This window comes from Dreissena polymorpha, chromosome 9, assembly GCF_020536995.1.
Source record: "Dreissena polymorpha isolate Duluth1 chromosome 9, UMN_Dpol_1.0, whole genome shotgun sequence".
Classification (NCBI taxonomy): Eukaryota; Metazoa; Mollusca; class Bivalvia; order Myida; family Dreissenidae; genus Dreissena; species Dreissena polymorpha.
Genome location: NC_068363.1, coordinates 87,016,106 through 87,035,997, shown reverse-complemented (window position 1 = coordinate 87,035,997; position 19,892 = coordinate 87,016,106). Strand labels below are relative to the sequence as shown.

At 35.2% G+C, this 19,892-nt stretch overlaps 1 protein-coding gene across 1 annotated transcript in view; it reads right to left on the bottom strand.

Annotated features, from left to right (window-relative positions):
• LOC127843598 (uncharacterized) overlaps window positions 1-19,892 on the bottom strand; it is a 49,028-nt gene that overhangs the window by 15,664 nt on the left and 13,472 nt on the right. The window contains exons 2-4 of the mRNA XM_052373280.1: window positions 11,973-14,355; window positions 11,118-11,532; window positions 10,847-11,028 (exon numbers count right to left, since the gene is read on the bottom strand). Of these exons, the coding sequence (XP_052229240.1) occupies window positions 10,847-11,028; window positions 11,118-11,532; window positions 11,973-13,961 (2,586 nt within the window). The 5' untranslated portion in view covers window positions 13,962-14,355. The remainder of the gene's footprint in view (window positions 1-10,846; window positions 11,029-11,117; window positions 11,533-11,972; window positions 14,356-19,892) is intronic.

Sequence of the window (19,892 nt, the reverse complement as noted above, 5' to 3'; positions counted from 1 at the left end):
GTTGTGGTTATTGTTTCAATATTTTTATGAGTATCATACATTCAATGACGAATAGCTATTAATTTGTCATACAAACACCAAAATTATTATTGGATTGCGGAGATTAAACAAATCGATTCCCTAGTAACTGATATAACTGATACATTTTTTGAGCGACAATTTGAAACTAAATCTAGTATTATTTAAATTTGATTATTTTATTTGCAGACTTTTTTTATTAACCCCAATTATTGTGTACGCAACGTTTCTTTTATTTAAATCGCTGAGTACGAAGCATCAAGCTATTTTTTAATTAATTGACAGTGATCTTTAATGTATGTCATAATATAAATTGAAATCAATCTTAATTAAAGCTTGGGCGGTTGGTTTGTAATAAGTTTTGTAAATGTTGCTGTAGGATATGTATGCACAATAAATACTAACGCTCTGGCATATTGTGATGGTGATATGATTATATATTGCACAATGAATATGTGATGATGTTCTTGTGATAATATTGAGGCTATAATTAGTTTTTGAATTAAGCTAGCTAATTTCAAATAAGATACAAACACATCCCAATCCTAAAATTATCAGTAAGTTATAGTATTGTTTGCCTCTAGGCGCATAATTAGTTGAAGGCCTAGTTTATCTGTTAATCCTCGCCCCATGTGGTGTCCCAGTGGGTACACTGATATTAATACACGATGTATTGGTCCACAATTAAATCTCTTATAAAAACATGTCTCTCAGGTGACTGAAAAATGGCTGTGTAGATACAACAAATACTACTACAACGGAGACTAAGATAACACATGTTACAATTAATTTGTCTTCCTTGCGTTCTTCTTATACGACAAACACTTCTAAAACAAAAAAGCAAAAAGCCGCTACTGCTACTGCTTCGGCTACTCTTACTGCTACTGCTACTGCTACTGCTGCCGCTGCCGCTGCCACTGCCACTGCCGCTGCCACTGCCGCTGCCACTGCCGCTGCCGCTGCCACTGCCACTGCCGCTGCCACTGCCGCTGCCGCTGCCACTGCCACTGCCGCTGCCACTGCCGCTGCCAGTGCTGCTGCTGCTGCTACTAATAGTGCTACTGCCACTGCTACTGCCACTGCTACTGCCACTGCTACTGCCACTGCTACTGCCACTGCCACTGCCGCTGCCACTGCCGCTGCTGCTGTTGCTTCTGATAGTGCTACTGCTACTGCTGCTGCTGCTGCTTCTGCTGCTGTTGCTGCTGCTACTGTTACTGATACGGCTACTGATACTGCTACTTCTACTGCTACTGCTAGTGCTACTGCTACTGCTACTGATTCTGCTACTGCTGCTACTGCTGCTGCTGCTGCTACTGCTACTATTGATAATAATTCTCCTTCTACTTCTCTTTCTAATATTGCTAGCGATGCTTCATAATTTATTTTTAAATGTATCATTTTGTTAAAACAGGAAAGAACTGTTATATATATTTTCTTAAAGGGATCTTTTCACGCTTTGGTAAATTGACAAAATTGAAAAAAGTTGTTTCAGATTCGTAAGTTTTCGTTTTAGTTATGATATTTGTGAGGAAACAGTAATACTGAACATTAACCATGCTCTAATATAGCCATTATATGCATCTTTTGACGATTTTAAAACCTAAAAATTATAAAGCGTTGCAACGCGAAACGATTGAATAATTTGGAGAGTTCTGTTTTTGTCGTTAAATTTTGTGAAACTACGAAGAGTGCTTATATAAGGTATAAAATACGTCGAGAATGTGTACTCGGCGGAATAGCTCAGTAGGCATAAGCGTTTATACTACAGGACTCTGCCAGGACTCCAGGGGTCACTGGTTCGAACCCTGCTCCGGGCAATGTACATTTCCTTTTTTTTTTTTTTTCTTGATTTTTTTACTGGAGCTTTTATGATCCAATGTTAACATTTATCAATATAAAGCATTTAATGAATAAGTTAAAAAAATGCCAAAATCTGTGAAAAGGCCCCTTTAAAGGTGTTAAGAATCTAAACTTTTCTGCGATTAAAGTTTTATTTAACTGGATTAGTATAGGCCACATAACAGACGCTATTGTACTGATTTGTACTAAACAACATTTTGTCATAATCAACAGTTTTAACATGCCGCAGTTTCCTTGGAAGTTGACCTTTGATTGGAGTTATGTATAAAACATTAACAAGGTATTTGTTGACAGTTTGTCCTGTCACAATTATATATTAGTTGAGCCAAACGTGTGATAAAGATCCCTTTTGGGGTGGCGATAAATACTATTTATATTGTTCAACAGTGGGAGACTGAGAAAACATATGTTACAATTAATTTGTCTACTTTGCCTGCTTCTTCTTTATATATTTTTCTTGCTAATCGTTTAAGTTTAGTTTTAGTTAAGTAGGTATATCAATTTACATTTTTTGATAGATATTTATTTGGATAGTAATAGTATGTTTTATTTGACTTGACATCATTGAACCGGTTTATTCATTGATAAGATCGGGATCTCCACAGGTGTTTAATCTCGATTGTTAGGTGGGGAGAAGGGTCCGAATGATAATGTTGTCGTCGGCTTACGAATCACATTTCACAAGTTTTAGACAAATATGCATACGTTATAAACCTAATTTAAGTATTACATAGATAATAACTTATCTTTATTTTGATGAACTACGTTTAAGGTATAAAACTATAATTATCTATGTGTTGTGTGCCGCATACATACCATCTTGCTTTTTTAAATTTGATCACAACGGTCCGAAGTCATAAACATTCATTATGCATGGTTGCTTAAGCACAGTGTATACTAACTAACCTATGTTTATTGTTGTTTGCTAGGGTTATTATTATTATGTTTTATTTTTTTTTATTTTTGGGGGGTGGGAGGGCTTTTATAGAAGATTTCAACTAGTCCTTCAATTAACGAAAAAAAAATATTGGTATAGGAAATATAAAAGAGTAATAGACAGCTTCATTCATGCTGTTCTATTATGGTGTTTTAACGCATATAATTATGTATGGTTGATGAAGCACATTGTATGCTACCGATGTTTATTGTTGTTTGATGATGATGTTAAGTTGGTGTTGCTGTTGTTGTTAATGATGATGATGAGGAGGAGGAGGAGGAAGAAGAAGAAGAAGAAGAAGAAGAAGAAGAAGAAGAAGAAGAAGAAGAAGATGATGATGATGATGATGGTGGTGGTGGTAGTAGTGACGACGACGACGATGATGATGATTTTGATTATGATAATGAGATTTGAATTAAATTAATGCGCAAAGATTTTTCTTTTTAGCGGCCAAATGCAGATATCTGCGCTCGGCCGCTGTAAGGGTTATGTAATATTTGCAATCTACATAGGAGTCAATAGCAGATACCAAGCACCATATGCTTATGAGAAACAAAAGCAAAATATTGGCAATCGCTGAAATCTCGAATATGACTTAATCATTTTATTAAATGAAAACCGGTAACTATTTTAAACGGTTATTATATTGCAACAACTTAGCGGTGTTTATCCAAAAGACCATTGTTATAATTACAGGGACGTCAATAGGCCAAACTATTCAGGAAATATGATTTGAGTCGTCAAGGATAGATTTTGAGATCAATGTACGTCCGATGAGATTTAAAGGGAGTTGGAGGCGTAGGGACAGATTCGTTCGAGTACGCGATCATTTGAGAACAAATTATGTTGAAGCTTTATCGGAATTCCGGAAATTTGCGATCGGTACCGATTTTTCCTGGTTCTTTTTTATTGATTCTGATAAGTTAGCGGCCGGCACAGACATGAATATTAACTGACGAAAACCTCTTCGCTACTTTCCGAAAATCTTCGACATGTTGCAAATATCCGTAATATTCCGCATTGTACTCACCAGAAATTGCAACTAGAAAGACTACAATAAATCAGTTAGCTACGGCTCGGGCGGGGATTTACCTTTTATCCCTGTAAGGGACCTAATGCCCCAGACTACCGGCTATTTTTTCCGGAATTCGAACTTGATACACTTGATATCCCTGAATTAAATATTTATATCCGCAATTTTGATCTCTAGAGTGCTGACTGTTAGTATTGTATTTGACTGGAATGACTGTCGATTATGTGTTTTTAAGATTAAAACATGCTTACGAAGAACTTTGTGTTTGCTTTTTTGTACGCTTTCTTTTTAAAAATGTATTGTCCGCCACGGACGCAACAATTGACCAAATGTACCAGATTGTGGTCTCTTTAAAGTGCTATGTTTTTACTGCCGTGATATCTTTAACAAACTACACATTATTGATCGTGGACGTTTTATACTCTTATTGAATTTGTTTCCCCAAAATATGCTCTTCTATTAGTAGATGTTTAGGTGACGATGTTCTAATTATAGATCTTACAAGGCCAAGAAACACTAGATAGGTCTTTGCAAAGAGAGCTGTTGGATATCGTGAATGCGTTCAATGTGGCCTGTTTATTGCAGAAAGCTATGTGCAATGTTTTATGGGGATTTCTATCAAATTGCCAATTGCAAAATTTGTTTTAATTCATTCGGACCTACAAGCGGGAAACTTCTTCATTAAAATTCAATGGGCTTTTAAGAAGTTCGTTGAAAGGCCAAATTTGACGTTAAACAGCAACGCCGAAAAAATTGCTACTCAGTCTTATTTATCACTTTTTTTGTAAGATTTACCAGTAGACGTTCTTCAGTGAAATTAAGCAAACACACAGTGCCGACAAATATGGAAGGGTATTTAGGTAAAAATTACATCCTTCTTTGTGACTGTGTCATGATTCTTGATGGTACTTTCAATTAGTATGTAGACACCTTTTCATGCTTGATGACACTTACATCTTGCCTGATGTCCAATGTCTATTTACATTCTGCTTAATGGTATCATGCATGTGTACAGATGCAACATTCTTGTTCGTTAATTGCATGCTGCATATGTGTATGTTGGTTTGTGCAGAGAGACTTGTGCAATAGGCGCAGTGCATAATGAAATCAAATATTAATGCGTTTAATAAATTAACGCGATGGTAAGATGTGAGTTTCACCCAAGCACAAAGCAACATACTATCATGCATGATACAATGATGTCAATTGACAGTCATTCCGAAATGCTACGGAGGACTACGGAAATTTACGGCGTATAACGGAAATTTTATGTTATAGGAGAAGTTGCGCACCTTTGTAAGATATTTGCTACTGAACCGAAATTAACCGCGTGTTTGTAGACTTTTTTTTGGTTAATGACTAACCATAATTTTTGTACAGTAATTTACCTTCAATAACCAAAGAAAGTCTATGGATATATTTCAATATATGCTACTAATGCATGTATGCAGAGCTCCAGATAAGACGCTTAAAGTCGTAAAAAATTGAATTAAATTTAGTAAAAAAGTAGACTTAAATTCTGTGCGTACGGTTACACATTGGAAAAATAAAATAAGAATTCAAAATGTGTGATCATGCGTAAAACTCAATATCAATGCATATAATGTAAACATTTTATCAATGAGTTCCCACTCGTCTAGGCCCTCATTACAATTATGAAATCAACAGCACTTTAACGTTATTTTGAATAACAGACCATCTTTACAACAGTCGAAAAGCCGAACGTTTTCCATTATCTGGTCCTTTTATCGCAAAAAGTCTGCTGTAACCCGGCAATTGTCATTAGTTCTTCTTAGACTATAAACCTAAATGCGGATGTGCCAAAAATTATATTTACCTGAAAAAAAAGAATTAATAATAGGCTTTAAGGCTGGATTATTATAGAGTGTAAACCAAGATTTTGCTGAAAAAGTTATCTGGAACTTTGCATGTATGTTGAGAGGAAATCGATTACATAATTTCAAATTTACTAGAGTACTTTTATATTGCACCACATAAAATGCTTTAAAACTATAATATTGAAGTGCACATATAAACTTTATTATAGATGGGTAGGTATTTCGTGTCAATCTCTTTCACATATGAAAGAGCTGTTGGTCATGCTGCTTTAAGTACATATAGATGCATGACACAATTTAGATTAAGCAAAATAAAACACTAGGTATTTGCCAAGAGTCAAATATATACGAGCAGTAAGAGCGTAATCGTGCACAGCGAGACTTACTCATGTAGAATTGAAACTCTTATTGCTTTCTTTCGAAATAATTTCATGTGTCCGATCTAATATGCAATATGCCCGGTGTTTTTTTTTGCGGATTAATGTTCCGTTTTCGATCCATAATTAACGAATGCCTCAATATTTTCAAAAATTAACACCGGAATAATGTTCACCGACATTTTTTCATACAGATTGGATATAAATATTATAGAGCTTAACAAAAAATACATTAAGCCCTGTTCTCCCGGCACACGTGCTGGACACACAGGTGGTTAGCGTGTGGCTATGATAATAATTAGTGAAAACATCTTTTTGAATGATAAATAATAATATTAAAACGAAAAATCAAATTTTCTATATAAAAAAAAATCACTACCGTTTTATATATAACAAGGTATCCAACTCGAAATCACCCGAAAACGGGGTGCATCGTTTTGAGCAGCCATTACTAAATTAATTTTGCAGCGATTTTCATGACCCGGTCTTATTCAACGCAGAAATGAATTTCCTGTTAGGAAATGTATATATTTTGTTATATTTCTACACATGCTGGGTCAAATTTTAAGAAATAAAGCTATACATAATTCGCTTGACCCAGTTGTTATCGATCAGACCGTATTTATGAATGAAATCTCCAGTTGTAAAGACACAACTCCGCATTGGAGCAATGAAATCACTCTTGTGTTTAAAATGTCAGTTGGTTGAAATGTATGTAAACAAAGGTTTGAAAATGCGCTGGACAGTTAGTTTTGATGCATAATTCTACGGCAAGCACGGTAAGAATGTTTTTTTCATACGTTTTATTGAATTATGGTATCGAGGTTCGTGAACTTTGCAGGGAAAATGCCCATTTCCCCTTGAAGATTTCAGTCATGAATACTGTCTGATCGATCACAGCTGGGTCACGCGAGTTGTGTATCGTGTTATTTTTTAAAAGTTGACCCAGTATTTGTAAAAATATTGCAAGACATATACATTTCCAGAAAGGAAATTTATTTCTGCGTTGAATAAGACCAAGATCGTGAAAATCGCTGCAAAATTGATGAAGTAATGGCTGTTTAAAACGATGCATCCCGTTTTCGGATGATTTCGAGTTGGATACCTTGTTGAATATATATTTAACTTATTTTTTTTAAGAAAAGTTGATTTTTCGTTATAATATGATTACTTATCATTCCAAAATATGTTTTCACTAACTAGTATTATAGCCACACGCTAACCACCTGTAGCTGGACACTTTAAAAAAAACACTATACAAATTCAAGTACTTATGCACTTAATTGATTGTAAACAATGACGGTTGAAATCCGTGCGTGGGAATTTTTCTGGTAACCAAGAGCGACGTCAACGTTCATGACAAACCTGTTTATATGACATTTATTTATTGAATTTTTCCAACTTGATTGAAAATTATGTTTTATGATATTTTAATACATGTAGATGAAGAAGTTGTTTTCTCAACGAGGAGTACAATAGTTGTACAGTACTAGACACGAGTACTTGTAACTTTCAGGTTTCTCTGTATACCACAGACATTATATAGTCATAAAATGATAAACAATTATTGTATATCTTTATCCCTACTGGATATAAACCTGAGCATAAAATGATAAATATGTGTTTATAGAAATTGTAATTATTGCATGGTAAACAGACTAGAGAAATCTGAAAGTTTCACGCACAGGTCTGTGGCAATGGGGGTTTGGGCTACTTTATAAATATGAGGTCGATATGCAATGCACATCGGTAGATTACGTCTACTGTAATTATTTGGACTAGGGAAGGGCCACAATTCCAACACATCAGCCCCGTTATGTTCTGAATAAAATACATGTATAATTTCTTGAGTGCCAATTGCATCTTACAAATATCAAAAACATTCACGGCAGTCAATTCATTGTGTAAACTTACTGGTCTTCATGGCAATAATGAACGTATTTAGTTTAATGGAGATTATATAACGAAGGGAACTAATTCAGCTTATTCAGTTTACTAGTCAAAATGATTCGGATGTTTTCGCTTTTTTTTCCGAAAAGTAATTTATTCAACATACGGAAAATAAACGCGCGCCACCTGATGTCATAATTTAGTAACTTGCATTCTGCTTACTGCCTGTTGCTAACTGCCGTTGTTAATGACGCTTAGTGGCAAAACCGATTATGACTGGTTTCAGGAATAATGAACACACACACATTGGATAGTCACCAAGCATGTTGAAACAATCATCAAGTATAACCGATAGAGAACAAGCATGTTGGAACTGTCATGAAGCATGTTAGAATAAACATCACGCATAATGTAAATATTCACCACGAATGATGTAACTTTTACCTAAATATCCTTCCATAGACATGTGTTGTTACTAAAATAGACATAGAGATTTGAGCATTGGGAGTGACCTAATCATGCTGTGCTTTAGCAGTATTACGGAATACCGTTAGTGCCATCGTGGTTACACATTAAAATTCAGAGGGCGAGAACGCGAGAACGCGATAGTACGATGGCGACAATGTGACAATACGATGATGACAGGGTGACAATACGATGGCGACAATGCGATAGTACGATGGCGACAATGCGAGAACGCGATAATACGATGACGACAATCAGACAGTGCGATGACGACAGTGCGACAATACGATGGCGACAGTGAGATAGTACGATGGCGACAATACTACAGTTCGATAGTGCGATAATACGATGACGACAGTGCGAAAATACGATGACGACAGTGCGACAATACGATGGCGATAGCCGACAGTGCGATAGTACGATGGTGCCAATGCGATAACGCGATAGTATGATGGCGGCAATTCGAAAATGCGATGGCGACAGTGCGACAATACGATGGCGACAATGCGATAGAACGATGGCGACATTGCGATGATACCACGGCGACAGTACGATATGACTATCGCATTGTCGCCCCGTACTATCGCACTGCAGCCATTGTATTGTCGCACTGTCGCATTGTCGTCATCGTACTAGCGCGTTTTCGCAATCGTACGAACGCATTGTCGCCATCGTATTGTCGCACTGTCGTCATCGTACTTTCGCGTTCTCGCATTCTCGCCCTCTGGATTTTAATGAGTAACCACGGTGGCCCTAACGGTATTTTGTACAGTAAAGTGCGTAAAATCTGGTTTGGAATAACAATTTTTATGCCGAAAACAGATGTTGAAAACCCGACTTTGTTTTATAAGTAGTAGTCTAAATATACAATGAGTTTTCCGAGCATTAAATAAACATATTAAAATAAAATTCATGTTCGTATCAGTTGAAGTTCTTGTTAATAGTAGAAGCAAAGAACACAATAAAACGCTGATTGGGCTTACTAATTTGAGGCAAGAAAAAACACATCGCGCTATTATATATAACATATAACGCGCATCCGCAAAGTTCGAGCGCCCGTCTCGGTGCCGTCGTTTCCGGTGAAAGTTTCGCACAGGAGCTACCGAGTTTGGATATGAGACCACGAATCATGGCTTGACTTTATATATCAGTCAGCGTATTACCTGACCAGACTGCGCGGTTGGACAAGCTAGGATGGACCAACTTCGGCCGCATATGACATAAGACCCATTTTCGCATGACGCGGGTCATCTGACCTTTATAATGTGTATATAGCTTTGAATGGAATTTGCACATAGTTTTTGGCATGGACTTATTGTTATGTTAATGTGTTGCACGCTTTCAAAAGCAGAGGGCATATATAAGATCAATTATACTACGGAGTTCATTTTCTGTTGCAAAATGAAATGCAATAAAGATTGTTACTCAGCGGTGTTTACAGTATGACAGCGTTGTCTGTCTGCGATGCATTTATACTGGTTCTAAGCTGGCATACTCACCAATTGGACTCAACCATCTGCTCGAACAAGAAATGATAAGTTCTACTAGCATAAACCTTTAATTGTAACTCATTTTAAAAATATTCATGTTATTTATATTATTCAATTTATTATTCAAAATTACAATTATTATTTCCTTTATTGTTGTTTTTCGCATTAAGAAACTTATTCGGCTTACGAAACTGAAAAATCCCATTGGAAAAAATCCCATGGGAGAAAAAATCCCATGGGAGAAAAAATCCCATGGGAAAAAAATCCCATGGGATTTATTTATTTTTTTTTAAACACGACTAAACGCATTAAAATATCGTAGTTGTTCATCATTTCATAAAATATGATGTTTCTGAAAGTTTCATGAATAAATCTCTCAAAATAAGAAAAAAATCCCATGGGATTTTTTTCTCCCATTTTAAAATGGGATTTTTTTATTACTAAATATTTTTATATATAATTGGCATAAAACCGATATACAGTCCTAAAATAACGTTAAAATACTTGCAAACGCAAATAAAACACGTTTTTTAAAATGTTCAAAATCCCATGGGATTTTTCTCCCATTTGCAAATTATGGGAGAAAAAAAATCCCATGGGAGAAAAAATCCCATGGGAAAATCGAAAATCCCATGGGAAAATGCAAAAATCCCATGGGAACCCCAACTTTGCTTATAAATTTCATAGTGAAGAAAACGCGTTTTTTGAGTGAAAATAACCAATTATTAATCAACGATAAGACTTTTATCGCATACTATGTCTCAAAGTAGCAAATCTTTAAGAAAAAGGGTACTTAAGTTTGCGAAATTTCGGTTTCGCAAAGTTTTTCCGGTGGCCGTTTATCCATACAATGTGTGAAAACCCGCTTACTGGATATTTAATTGTCAAATATTTGTTTATAAATAAATACATATAGTAAACGTATTTATATGTACCTGATAAACACATGTATGTCTTTCTTCATCGTGTGGGTATGCAATAGAAAATCTAAATTCATCATTCCAATTTACACCAAGTATGAAATTAGCCATGCCTTCAACGAGTGTGCTTTTTCCAGTTCCTGTCTCACCAACTAGTAAAATTGTCTTCTCCTGCCGTTTTCCTTTTATTGGTGACCCTGCAAATTAAAAGTCCACCGTCAAACACATGCCAATACGCACTAATTAACATTTCAGTGCAAATCAATATGTCATTGCATAATCATACCAAGTTCAAATTTCCTTGTTTTTCCGATTCCATTTCTTGCGGCCTTGACTTTTGTCATGGGTAATACATATTGGACAGGTAATACATCGACAGGGCTAAGAGAAATTAAGAAGGTGACAAGTAGCGAAGCTGGAGATTTCCTAGTAGTCACTATATCACTTTCTTTGCTGTAATTACTTTCGTAGCCATTACATATAGCCCGAGTGCGAACCAGAAACTGTGAGTCGGATTTTAGGTTGGTTAATTCAAATCTGTTTATTTCAACATTATCTTGGCAAATCTTCCACCTAGATTCCGTGCATTCTCTGTACGCTATCTGGAAATGATCTCCATTCTTGAACGCAGATGGTTTATCCCACGTCAGGGTAATGGTATCGGAACCTTCTTCGCTAGCCGACGGCTTTCCAGGTGTATTCTAAAAATATATTTTAATATCCATTGTATAATAATAATAATAATAATAATAATAATAATAATAATAATAATAATAATAATAATAGTAGTAATAATATAATAATAATAATAATAATAATAATAATAATAATAATAATACTAATACTACTAATAATAATAATAATAATCAGACAAACCAAACGCGCGTCTTTTACGCTTCAATCAAATGTAGATCAAATGCAGGCATAAAAGACAAACATAAATGCTTATTGAATGATACACACATCTTTTTTGTGTAATAATAATAATGATGATAATGATAATACTAATAATAATAATAATAATTATTATTATTATTATTATTATTATTATTATTATTATTATTATTATTATTATTATTATTTTAACAATAATAACAATAATAATATTAATGATAACAGTCAAACTTGCTTGGTAATTTACCTCAGTCTTCTCGTTTACCGTGCTAAAATCGCATAGCTTTTGGGTTTTGGTGACGTCAGCATTCGCAACTGTCAAGTACTTGCAAATGTTTTGCAATGTGTGCGTTGATTTGCGTTTGTTGTGATGCCTTCCGCATGCGTCACAGAGGAATTCATTTTCGCATTCGTTGCAAACGAAGCATGCAGGACTTACTTTCTCGTTTGCTGTGCAAATGCCGCACAGTTTTTGGTTTTGGGTTTCTTCAGCAATCGGAGCCTTCACGTACTTGCTTATATCTTGTAATAAGTGCGTTCGTGTCGATTTTTGTCTAGTGTGATGTTTACCGCATGCCTCACAAAGAAATTCATTTTCGCATTCTGAGCAAAAGAAACACGCAGGAATGGATTGATTGTTTGGTGCGCAAGGCTCGCACAGTTTTTGGTTTTTGGTTACTTCTGCATCTGCAGCCTCAACGTACTTGTTTATTTTTTGCAATATGTGCGTTCGTGTTGATTTCTGTCTAGTGTGATGTATACCGCATGCCTCACAAAGAAATTCATTTTCGCATTCGGGGCAAAAGAAACACGCAGGGATAGATTGCTCGTTTGCTCTGCAGGACTCGCATAGTTTGATTTTATTTTTGGCATCAGTCTTAGCAGTTTCCGTGTTCTGACTTATATCTTGCAATTTGTGTGTTCTTGTTGATCTCTGTGCATTGTGATGTTTGCCGCATTGCTCACAAAGAAATTCATTTTCGCATTCAGCGCAAAAGAAAAACGCAGCACTTGATTTGTCGTTTGCTGCGCAAGGTTCGCAAAGTCTCTGAATTTTCTGATATTCTTTATGTTCCGCTTCCATGTACTGACTTATATCTTGCAATATGTGTGTTCGAGTCACTTTCTGTACATTGTGCTGTTTACCGCATGTCTCACAAAGAAGTTCATGTTCGCATTCGGCGCAAAAGAAGCATGCAATACTTATTTTCTGGTTTGCTTTGCAAGGCTCGCATATATTTTGTTTGTTGATGAATTTAATATTCGCAACTTCTGAGTGCATATTTATATCTTGCAACTTGTGCGTTCGAGTTGATTTCTGTACATTGTGATGTTTACCGCATGTCTCACAAAGAAATTCATTTTCGCATTCGTTGCAAATATAGAACGCAGCTCTTTCTTTTTTGTTTGATGCGCAAGGCTCGCAGAGTTTTTGGTTTTGTGTTACTTCTGCTTTTGCAGCCTCCACGTACTTGCTTATGTCTTGTAATAAGTGCGTTCGTGTTGATTTTTGTCTAGTGTGATGTTTACCGCATGTCTCACAAAGAAATTCATTTTCGCATTCGTTGCAAAAATAGAACGCAGCTCTTTCTTTTTTGTTTGATGCGCAAGGCTCGCAATTTTTTTGGTTTTGTGTTACTTCTGCTTTTGCAGCCTCCACGTACTTGCCTATATCTTGTAATAAGTGCGTTCGTGTTGATTTTTGTCTAGTGTGATGTTTACCGCATGTCTCAAAAAGAAATTCATTTTCGCATTCGTTGCAAAAATAGAACGCAGCTCTTTCTTTTTTGTTTGATGCGCAAGGCTCGCAGAGTTTTTGGTTTTGTGTTACTTCTGCTTTTGCAGCCTCCACGTACTTGCTTATATCTTGTAATAAGTGCGTTCGTGTTGATTTTTGTCTAGTGTGATGTTTACCGCATGTCTCACAAAGAAATTCATTTTCGCATTCGGGGCAAAAATAGAACGCAGCTCTTTCTTTTTTGTTTGATGCGCAAGGCTCGCAGAGATTTTGGTTTTGTGTTACTTCTGCTTTTTCAGCCTCCATGTACTTGCTTATATCTTGTAATAAGTGCGTTCGTGTTGATTTTTGTCTAGTGTGATGTTTACCGCATGTCTCACAAAGAAATTCATTTTCGCATTCGGGGCAAAAGAAACTCGCATGCATGGATTTTTTGTTTGCTGTACAAGGCTCGCAAAGTTTCTGCATTTCGATGATTAATGTATTCACATATTTCATTTAGCGGCTTTAATTGCGCATGGTATCCCTGCTATTTTCTTCGTTTAATCCAACAAAAAAAAACCGTTGTTCGCTGATTATTGATTGACATTTCTTTTGCTTTAACCAATAGATTTGTACCACTGCGTTGGTCTTGGCATTCAGGGCGTACTGTTTACAGCATAATGAAGACTCATTTAGAAACGCCTTGATTTTGTGCCTGATCTCCGATGCTGTAGTAAATGTGTCTGCCCAGATAATTGAAGTGGTTTACTATTATCTTTCGCATGAAATTGAATATGAATATTTTATTTATTTGTTTCTGGGTCGTCGATCATCAATTCATGAAAAACGTCCGAAGAAATTGTTTCCTTTTTATGAGTCTTCCCCTTCTCTGCATAAGTTTCCATTACGGCTACAATTAAAGTAGTATATAGTGTAATTATTGACTAACAAGATTGCAATCGTTATGGAAAAAAAAATCAGGTTTGATTTGACAAATTACATCTGTTTAGTCTTCTTTTACCTTTGACGTAAAATTCTGACCTAAACCGTCGACTAAGATGTATAGTTTAAGTACCTCAGTAAGCTTGTAACTTCTGCAAAATTATTTCTTATTTACTAAATTGAGTAAGTCTATGATAAGACTTTTGAACTTGATTCAGGACGTCGACCTTTCACCTAGTGACCTGATTATTTTGCCTAACACTACGTCCAATTATGCTTATCATGTTTGCCAATTTAATTGAAAATCCATTGATGCCAGACAAACTTATACTCCAGTCATTGTTAAGTACTTTTTCCAAAGATTAGCCTTTGATATTTAATTGTGACCTTTATTTAAGACAAATTAATCCGCTTTTGTGTGCGACATTACGTCACAAAAACTACTTTTTTAAGTAAATTGAAAATACCTTAATTGAAAACTTACTTTAAATTGTAACATTGATCTTGGTAACAGTGATTATGTGCTTGCGCGATACACTTTAGCTCATTATACTGTACGCTTGTGACAAATCTTATGAAAATCCATCCATACTAATAACAATACCTTAATTTGACCTCAGATAAATAAATGTTATCTTGACCTTCGATCTATGGACCTGTTTTTTCCGCCCGACACTTAAACCCATTTTGCTATTAATGACAATCCATCGATGAAAATCCATCGATGCTGGACAAAGTTGCGATAAATTGTTAAGAGCCAATTTCCGATATTTGACATTTGACCGTTATTTGTGACCGTGATCTTGGACTTAAGGACCCAGTCTTGCATGCGACACTCTGTCTCATTATCAACATAAATTACATAAAAATTATATGCCTGCTGTTAAAAAACCTAAATATTACCTTGACCGTACATTTTGACCTTGGCATTGGTCTTAGTAACCAGTTTCATCTACGTGACTTTTCAGCTCATAATGTTGTACCCTTTTTTGAAAATCTATACATGATGGGAAAAGTAGGGCTACGGACAAAGTTTCAAGTACACATTTCCTAAATCTTATCTTTGATCTTGAATTGTGACATTGAACTACTGACCTTGTTTTTGTTCTCGACATTTCGTTGTAACACGTTGATTATTTACTTCCAGTTAAATGTAAGTACTTCAATTCTGGATAAAATTTATTTTCCGGACAAAGTGTCAAGTAGTTATTAACAAAATGTCACTTTTGAACTTGAATGTGATCCCCCAACTAGAGACGTTTTTTCGTTTGTCCTGCTTATCATCTCATTAAAGTTATTCGACGCCCCGTATTTTCTATTGAAAAAAAACTCAATTATGCTCCGGATATATATCCGCCAAGCGCGCGCCCGCCTTCCTCTAGAGTGTCCCCAAGCGTTTTACAGTATTCGCAAGTATTATTATTACATGGAACCACAGAAGTAATTTTTGACCCCACGTGACCCAATGTCGAAATAGGCCGGATTTCAGTTAGGACAAATGTTCTCACCAAGTTTCATGAACATTGAGCGATAAATATGATCTTGTTTTTTTTACCCCACGTGACCCAGTTTCGAACAATGATACCATATATTACAAATAATCTGGCCACGTTTCATGTCACATGCAATGGTGTGTACCCGCTTATAATCGATAAACCAGTATCCGATGGTAAACAGATATACTGCCTATCAAAAATTATGTATTGTATTAATCTTATATAATCGTTTAAACGGATAAATTTACAATAACAAGTTTATATGATGTCTAGTGATAAGCTATTTGCTTCGCAGTGGTTTGAACATATACATTGTTTAATTGTGTTAAAAACTCTTTGCTTGCTGCTATTTTTACGAAGCTTCGTTGGGAGCATTATGTGTTTAATTTTACCAAAACTTCGGTATAAACGTGAATCGTATAATCACCCAATTTGTCCTTGCCTTTGTGTAATATGTGTAGTGGTAATCGAGAAAAATACGTCAATCTCTTCAATATAAATAAGGAATATAAAAAAAATCAATCAAACAGTTAATACTGTCGACATATGTTTTCAAATATTAAGCCCATGATTTTGAACATTCACTTGTAGTACTTGTACTATACATACGCATCTAAACTTCCGGCCTTGTGTTATAAAAAAAGATTATAATTTGTTTTTACACAATTTTCGTTGTTTTGTTCAAAGTGTAAGAGTATAATTTATTATTTATAAGCTTATTTTGGACAAAAAGCTCCATGAGCAAATAAGTAATGCCATTAGCAGCATAAGTTCCATTTTGCTCACACAAACAATACAAAAACACGTAACACACATCTACTTACATACCATTCTCGTTCAATTTCAACAAACACATTATTATTCTTCCATCGGTGTGGACGTATGTTTTATGTATTGAATGGCACATGCCATCGCACATACAATGTATTTGTGCAAAGTCAATAGTACTTTAATAACATTCTGCATGTACCTATATAATAATACTTCTTAAGTTCTTACCACTGTATTTGATATGCCAATCAGCATTTCGGATTTGCCCAATTAAAGTGTGACGACACCGCGATAAGATTATGTACTGTTAGTGTTTACTTAAAGCCGATCTTGGTTTGCATGGTAAACTTTAAGGGCTTGGCGTCTATTTCTAGACAATAATCAGCTGTAATGACCTCATTCACAAAAACACCTTTTCACATCTTATTAAATTGATATGTTATTGTTTAGTTAACTTTGTGTTGCAATAAAAGTTATGGAATATATTATTCTAACATTGCGAGAATTAACCAACATATATACAAATAATGAAATAAACCATATGTTGTTCAGAAATAGTTATGGGCGGAGCTAACAAATCCCTAGATCACGCTTATAACAAACAGTTGAGACGTTGCATTTATCCCCATAGTGAAGTTCGCATGTTTCATCAATGAACGTCATTCGCCAAAATACTAAGTAAACAATTGTAGCATTTTCACATCCCTGATCAATTTTTAACGTAATCAATATAAACTTTACACAATATATACATTCACAATAGTAATACACAGTTTGAAAAATGGCAAGATTTTATTTATGCCACTTTTAAGATATACAAAAGATCCATTTAGCATATTCGAAATTGTGCAATTTCGTGTTCTCCGTTGTTGTTACCGATGAAGTCATAGAACTATTATATCGTATTTTAAAACCATCTTTTCTGCTGTTATTTTGTTATTGATTACAACGAGTAGTATTTCTATTAATAGTATGTACCGTAACCATTTTCCTTTTCATGCGCAGTGTTTCGTTCTTAGTTTATGTGAGAGACTGTATGAGTTAAATGAAAGGGAGTTTAATCAATCGATTGAACTGCTGTGGCTGACAAACGACAAGCTTCGTAAAAATATTTCGTTAAATTTTAAAATTATCGAAATAGTTATTGTATGTTATATTTTGTTGTAAAGAAAAACCCAAGTCTGTAAGATTATATGCATGGCGTCAAATCACTTTTGCTTAGCATTCGAGATTTAACTGATGCGCAGCTAAACGTACGGTCGTTGTTTATTTGACAACAAACTATTCAATACAATAATAAGATTTTCTTAAATAATTTGTGTATGCACGATTATCTTGTATCTGATCAAAATGCCAGTAGATAAAATAGCCTATTGAGTGTTCAAAAGATTTCGTAAGACAAAAAGCTGTATACGCAAGCAAGAACTGTCATAAGCACCAGACATCCGATTTTAAGTAAAACAATTAAAAACACGTAACAAAATTATAGAACTGAGTCTAATTTTGCAATAAGGTGTACATATCTGATTTCGTGATCATGTAGTTTAATTATATTTTGTGTTTGTTACGTTTTTTGTACTGTGACTAGTGTTTTGTGCTGTGCTTAAAATTTTGGAAATAATAACTTGCCAAAAAATAGATTCAGCGTTTTACTGTGTTTGAAATTCATTACTCGGGTCATTTATCGCTTATAAGGACATATTACTTTTGTCAATACAGCGTTGTCGTGTTATTTTTTTTTAGTTTTCTAGTCCTACATACGCCCACAGGTAACGATAGTCAGTATTCAGATTTAACGAAAGTTAGGAACGAAATTCCAAACGCGTCGTAACCAAACCATGATGGATTTGAATCTCACATGATGAGGTCTTTAAGTAACACAGAAGACTCTACATACGATATCGATGTAAGTACGCCAAGATTCTCAGAATTGTCAGATGATGAAATGTCCGTATAAATAGGTATAATGACTAAGGATTAATTTAGCTCGGATTTCAGTTGTAGAATGCTCTATAGAAGATGTTATCATAATAGCCGAAATAAAAAATAAGGGTGAGGTAGATGGATCTCAAGGAGTCCTTCTGTGTGGACTTATCGGAATTACCGGTAAAACCGACCACGATTTGGACGTTTTGAACAAGTTGTGAAACCAAGACGTTATAGGAAATGTGTTAAACAATTCACTGGTCGTTTCCTGCTGCTAAATTATACGATATTCATGATATTTCCGAACATTAAAAACCAAGCAGAATGCGCAAGTATATATGCCTCCACGCACCGTATACCATGTGCGGATCCTAGAACCTTAAGCATGCTTTTAGTTCCAGCAGTTTGGTGTAAATGTATGCGACTCTTGAAGACAGCAATTCAAGGAACAAAGGTGACAAGTTCAGTCTACATTGTATCAAGTCATGGATCAATCAAACAGTAAGTCCACATTCTAGTATAATGATTAAACACCAATATCGTATTTTAATAACAAACTATAAATCGGCCCGCAGGGAGCATAACGGTCCGAGGGCTTTAGCCCGACGGCCGTTTAAGACCTGGGGCCGATTATCACTGCCAGGCCCGGCTCAGCCGTGTATTGACGTCTATAAAATATATCTTACTTTGTTTTGTTTATCTTTGTTTTGTTCTTTCACTAAAATTGATTACAGAACCACCTTTCCGTATTTTCATTCAATTGATTACGCAATTTATGATGTATTTCTGTGACGAAACACACCAGTTTTAGCTATTCGGACGTACAAGGTGTATATTTAATAGTTCTGAAGCATCGAACAAAAACAAAAACGTATTCCGGATTGTGCATTTGTCGAGCATACTTGGAAGCTTTAATAAAATTCTTGTAATCGCTCCGACGAGTCATTCGATTTTGTAAATCATGTTTTGGTGACAGTGCTTAGCATTCGCTACAATCGTTTAACAAAAATTGATTCAAAATAAATACAGATAAACGGATAGAATAACAGAAAACGGATTCCAAATCGTTTTTTTTTATTATACGCATCGGATTAAAGTTGTCATAGATGTAGGTGTGTCTTTTACTTTTTAAATTTTGCTGTTTGGTGAATCCTGTTGAAGCTCAAATAGAGGCATCAATATAATGCAAAGCAGAGTTTCAGTTTCAATCGATATTTGTATTGTCCAAATTGCGTGATACCTGTCATTTAATAATCTTATTATGATTGATTATTTCATTGATTTGTGGCTAAGACTGAATGTGGACGCCATT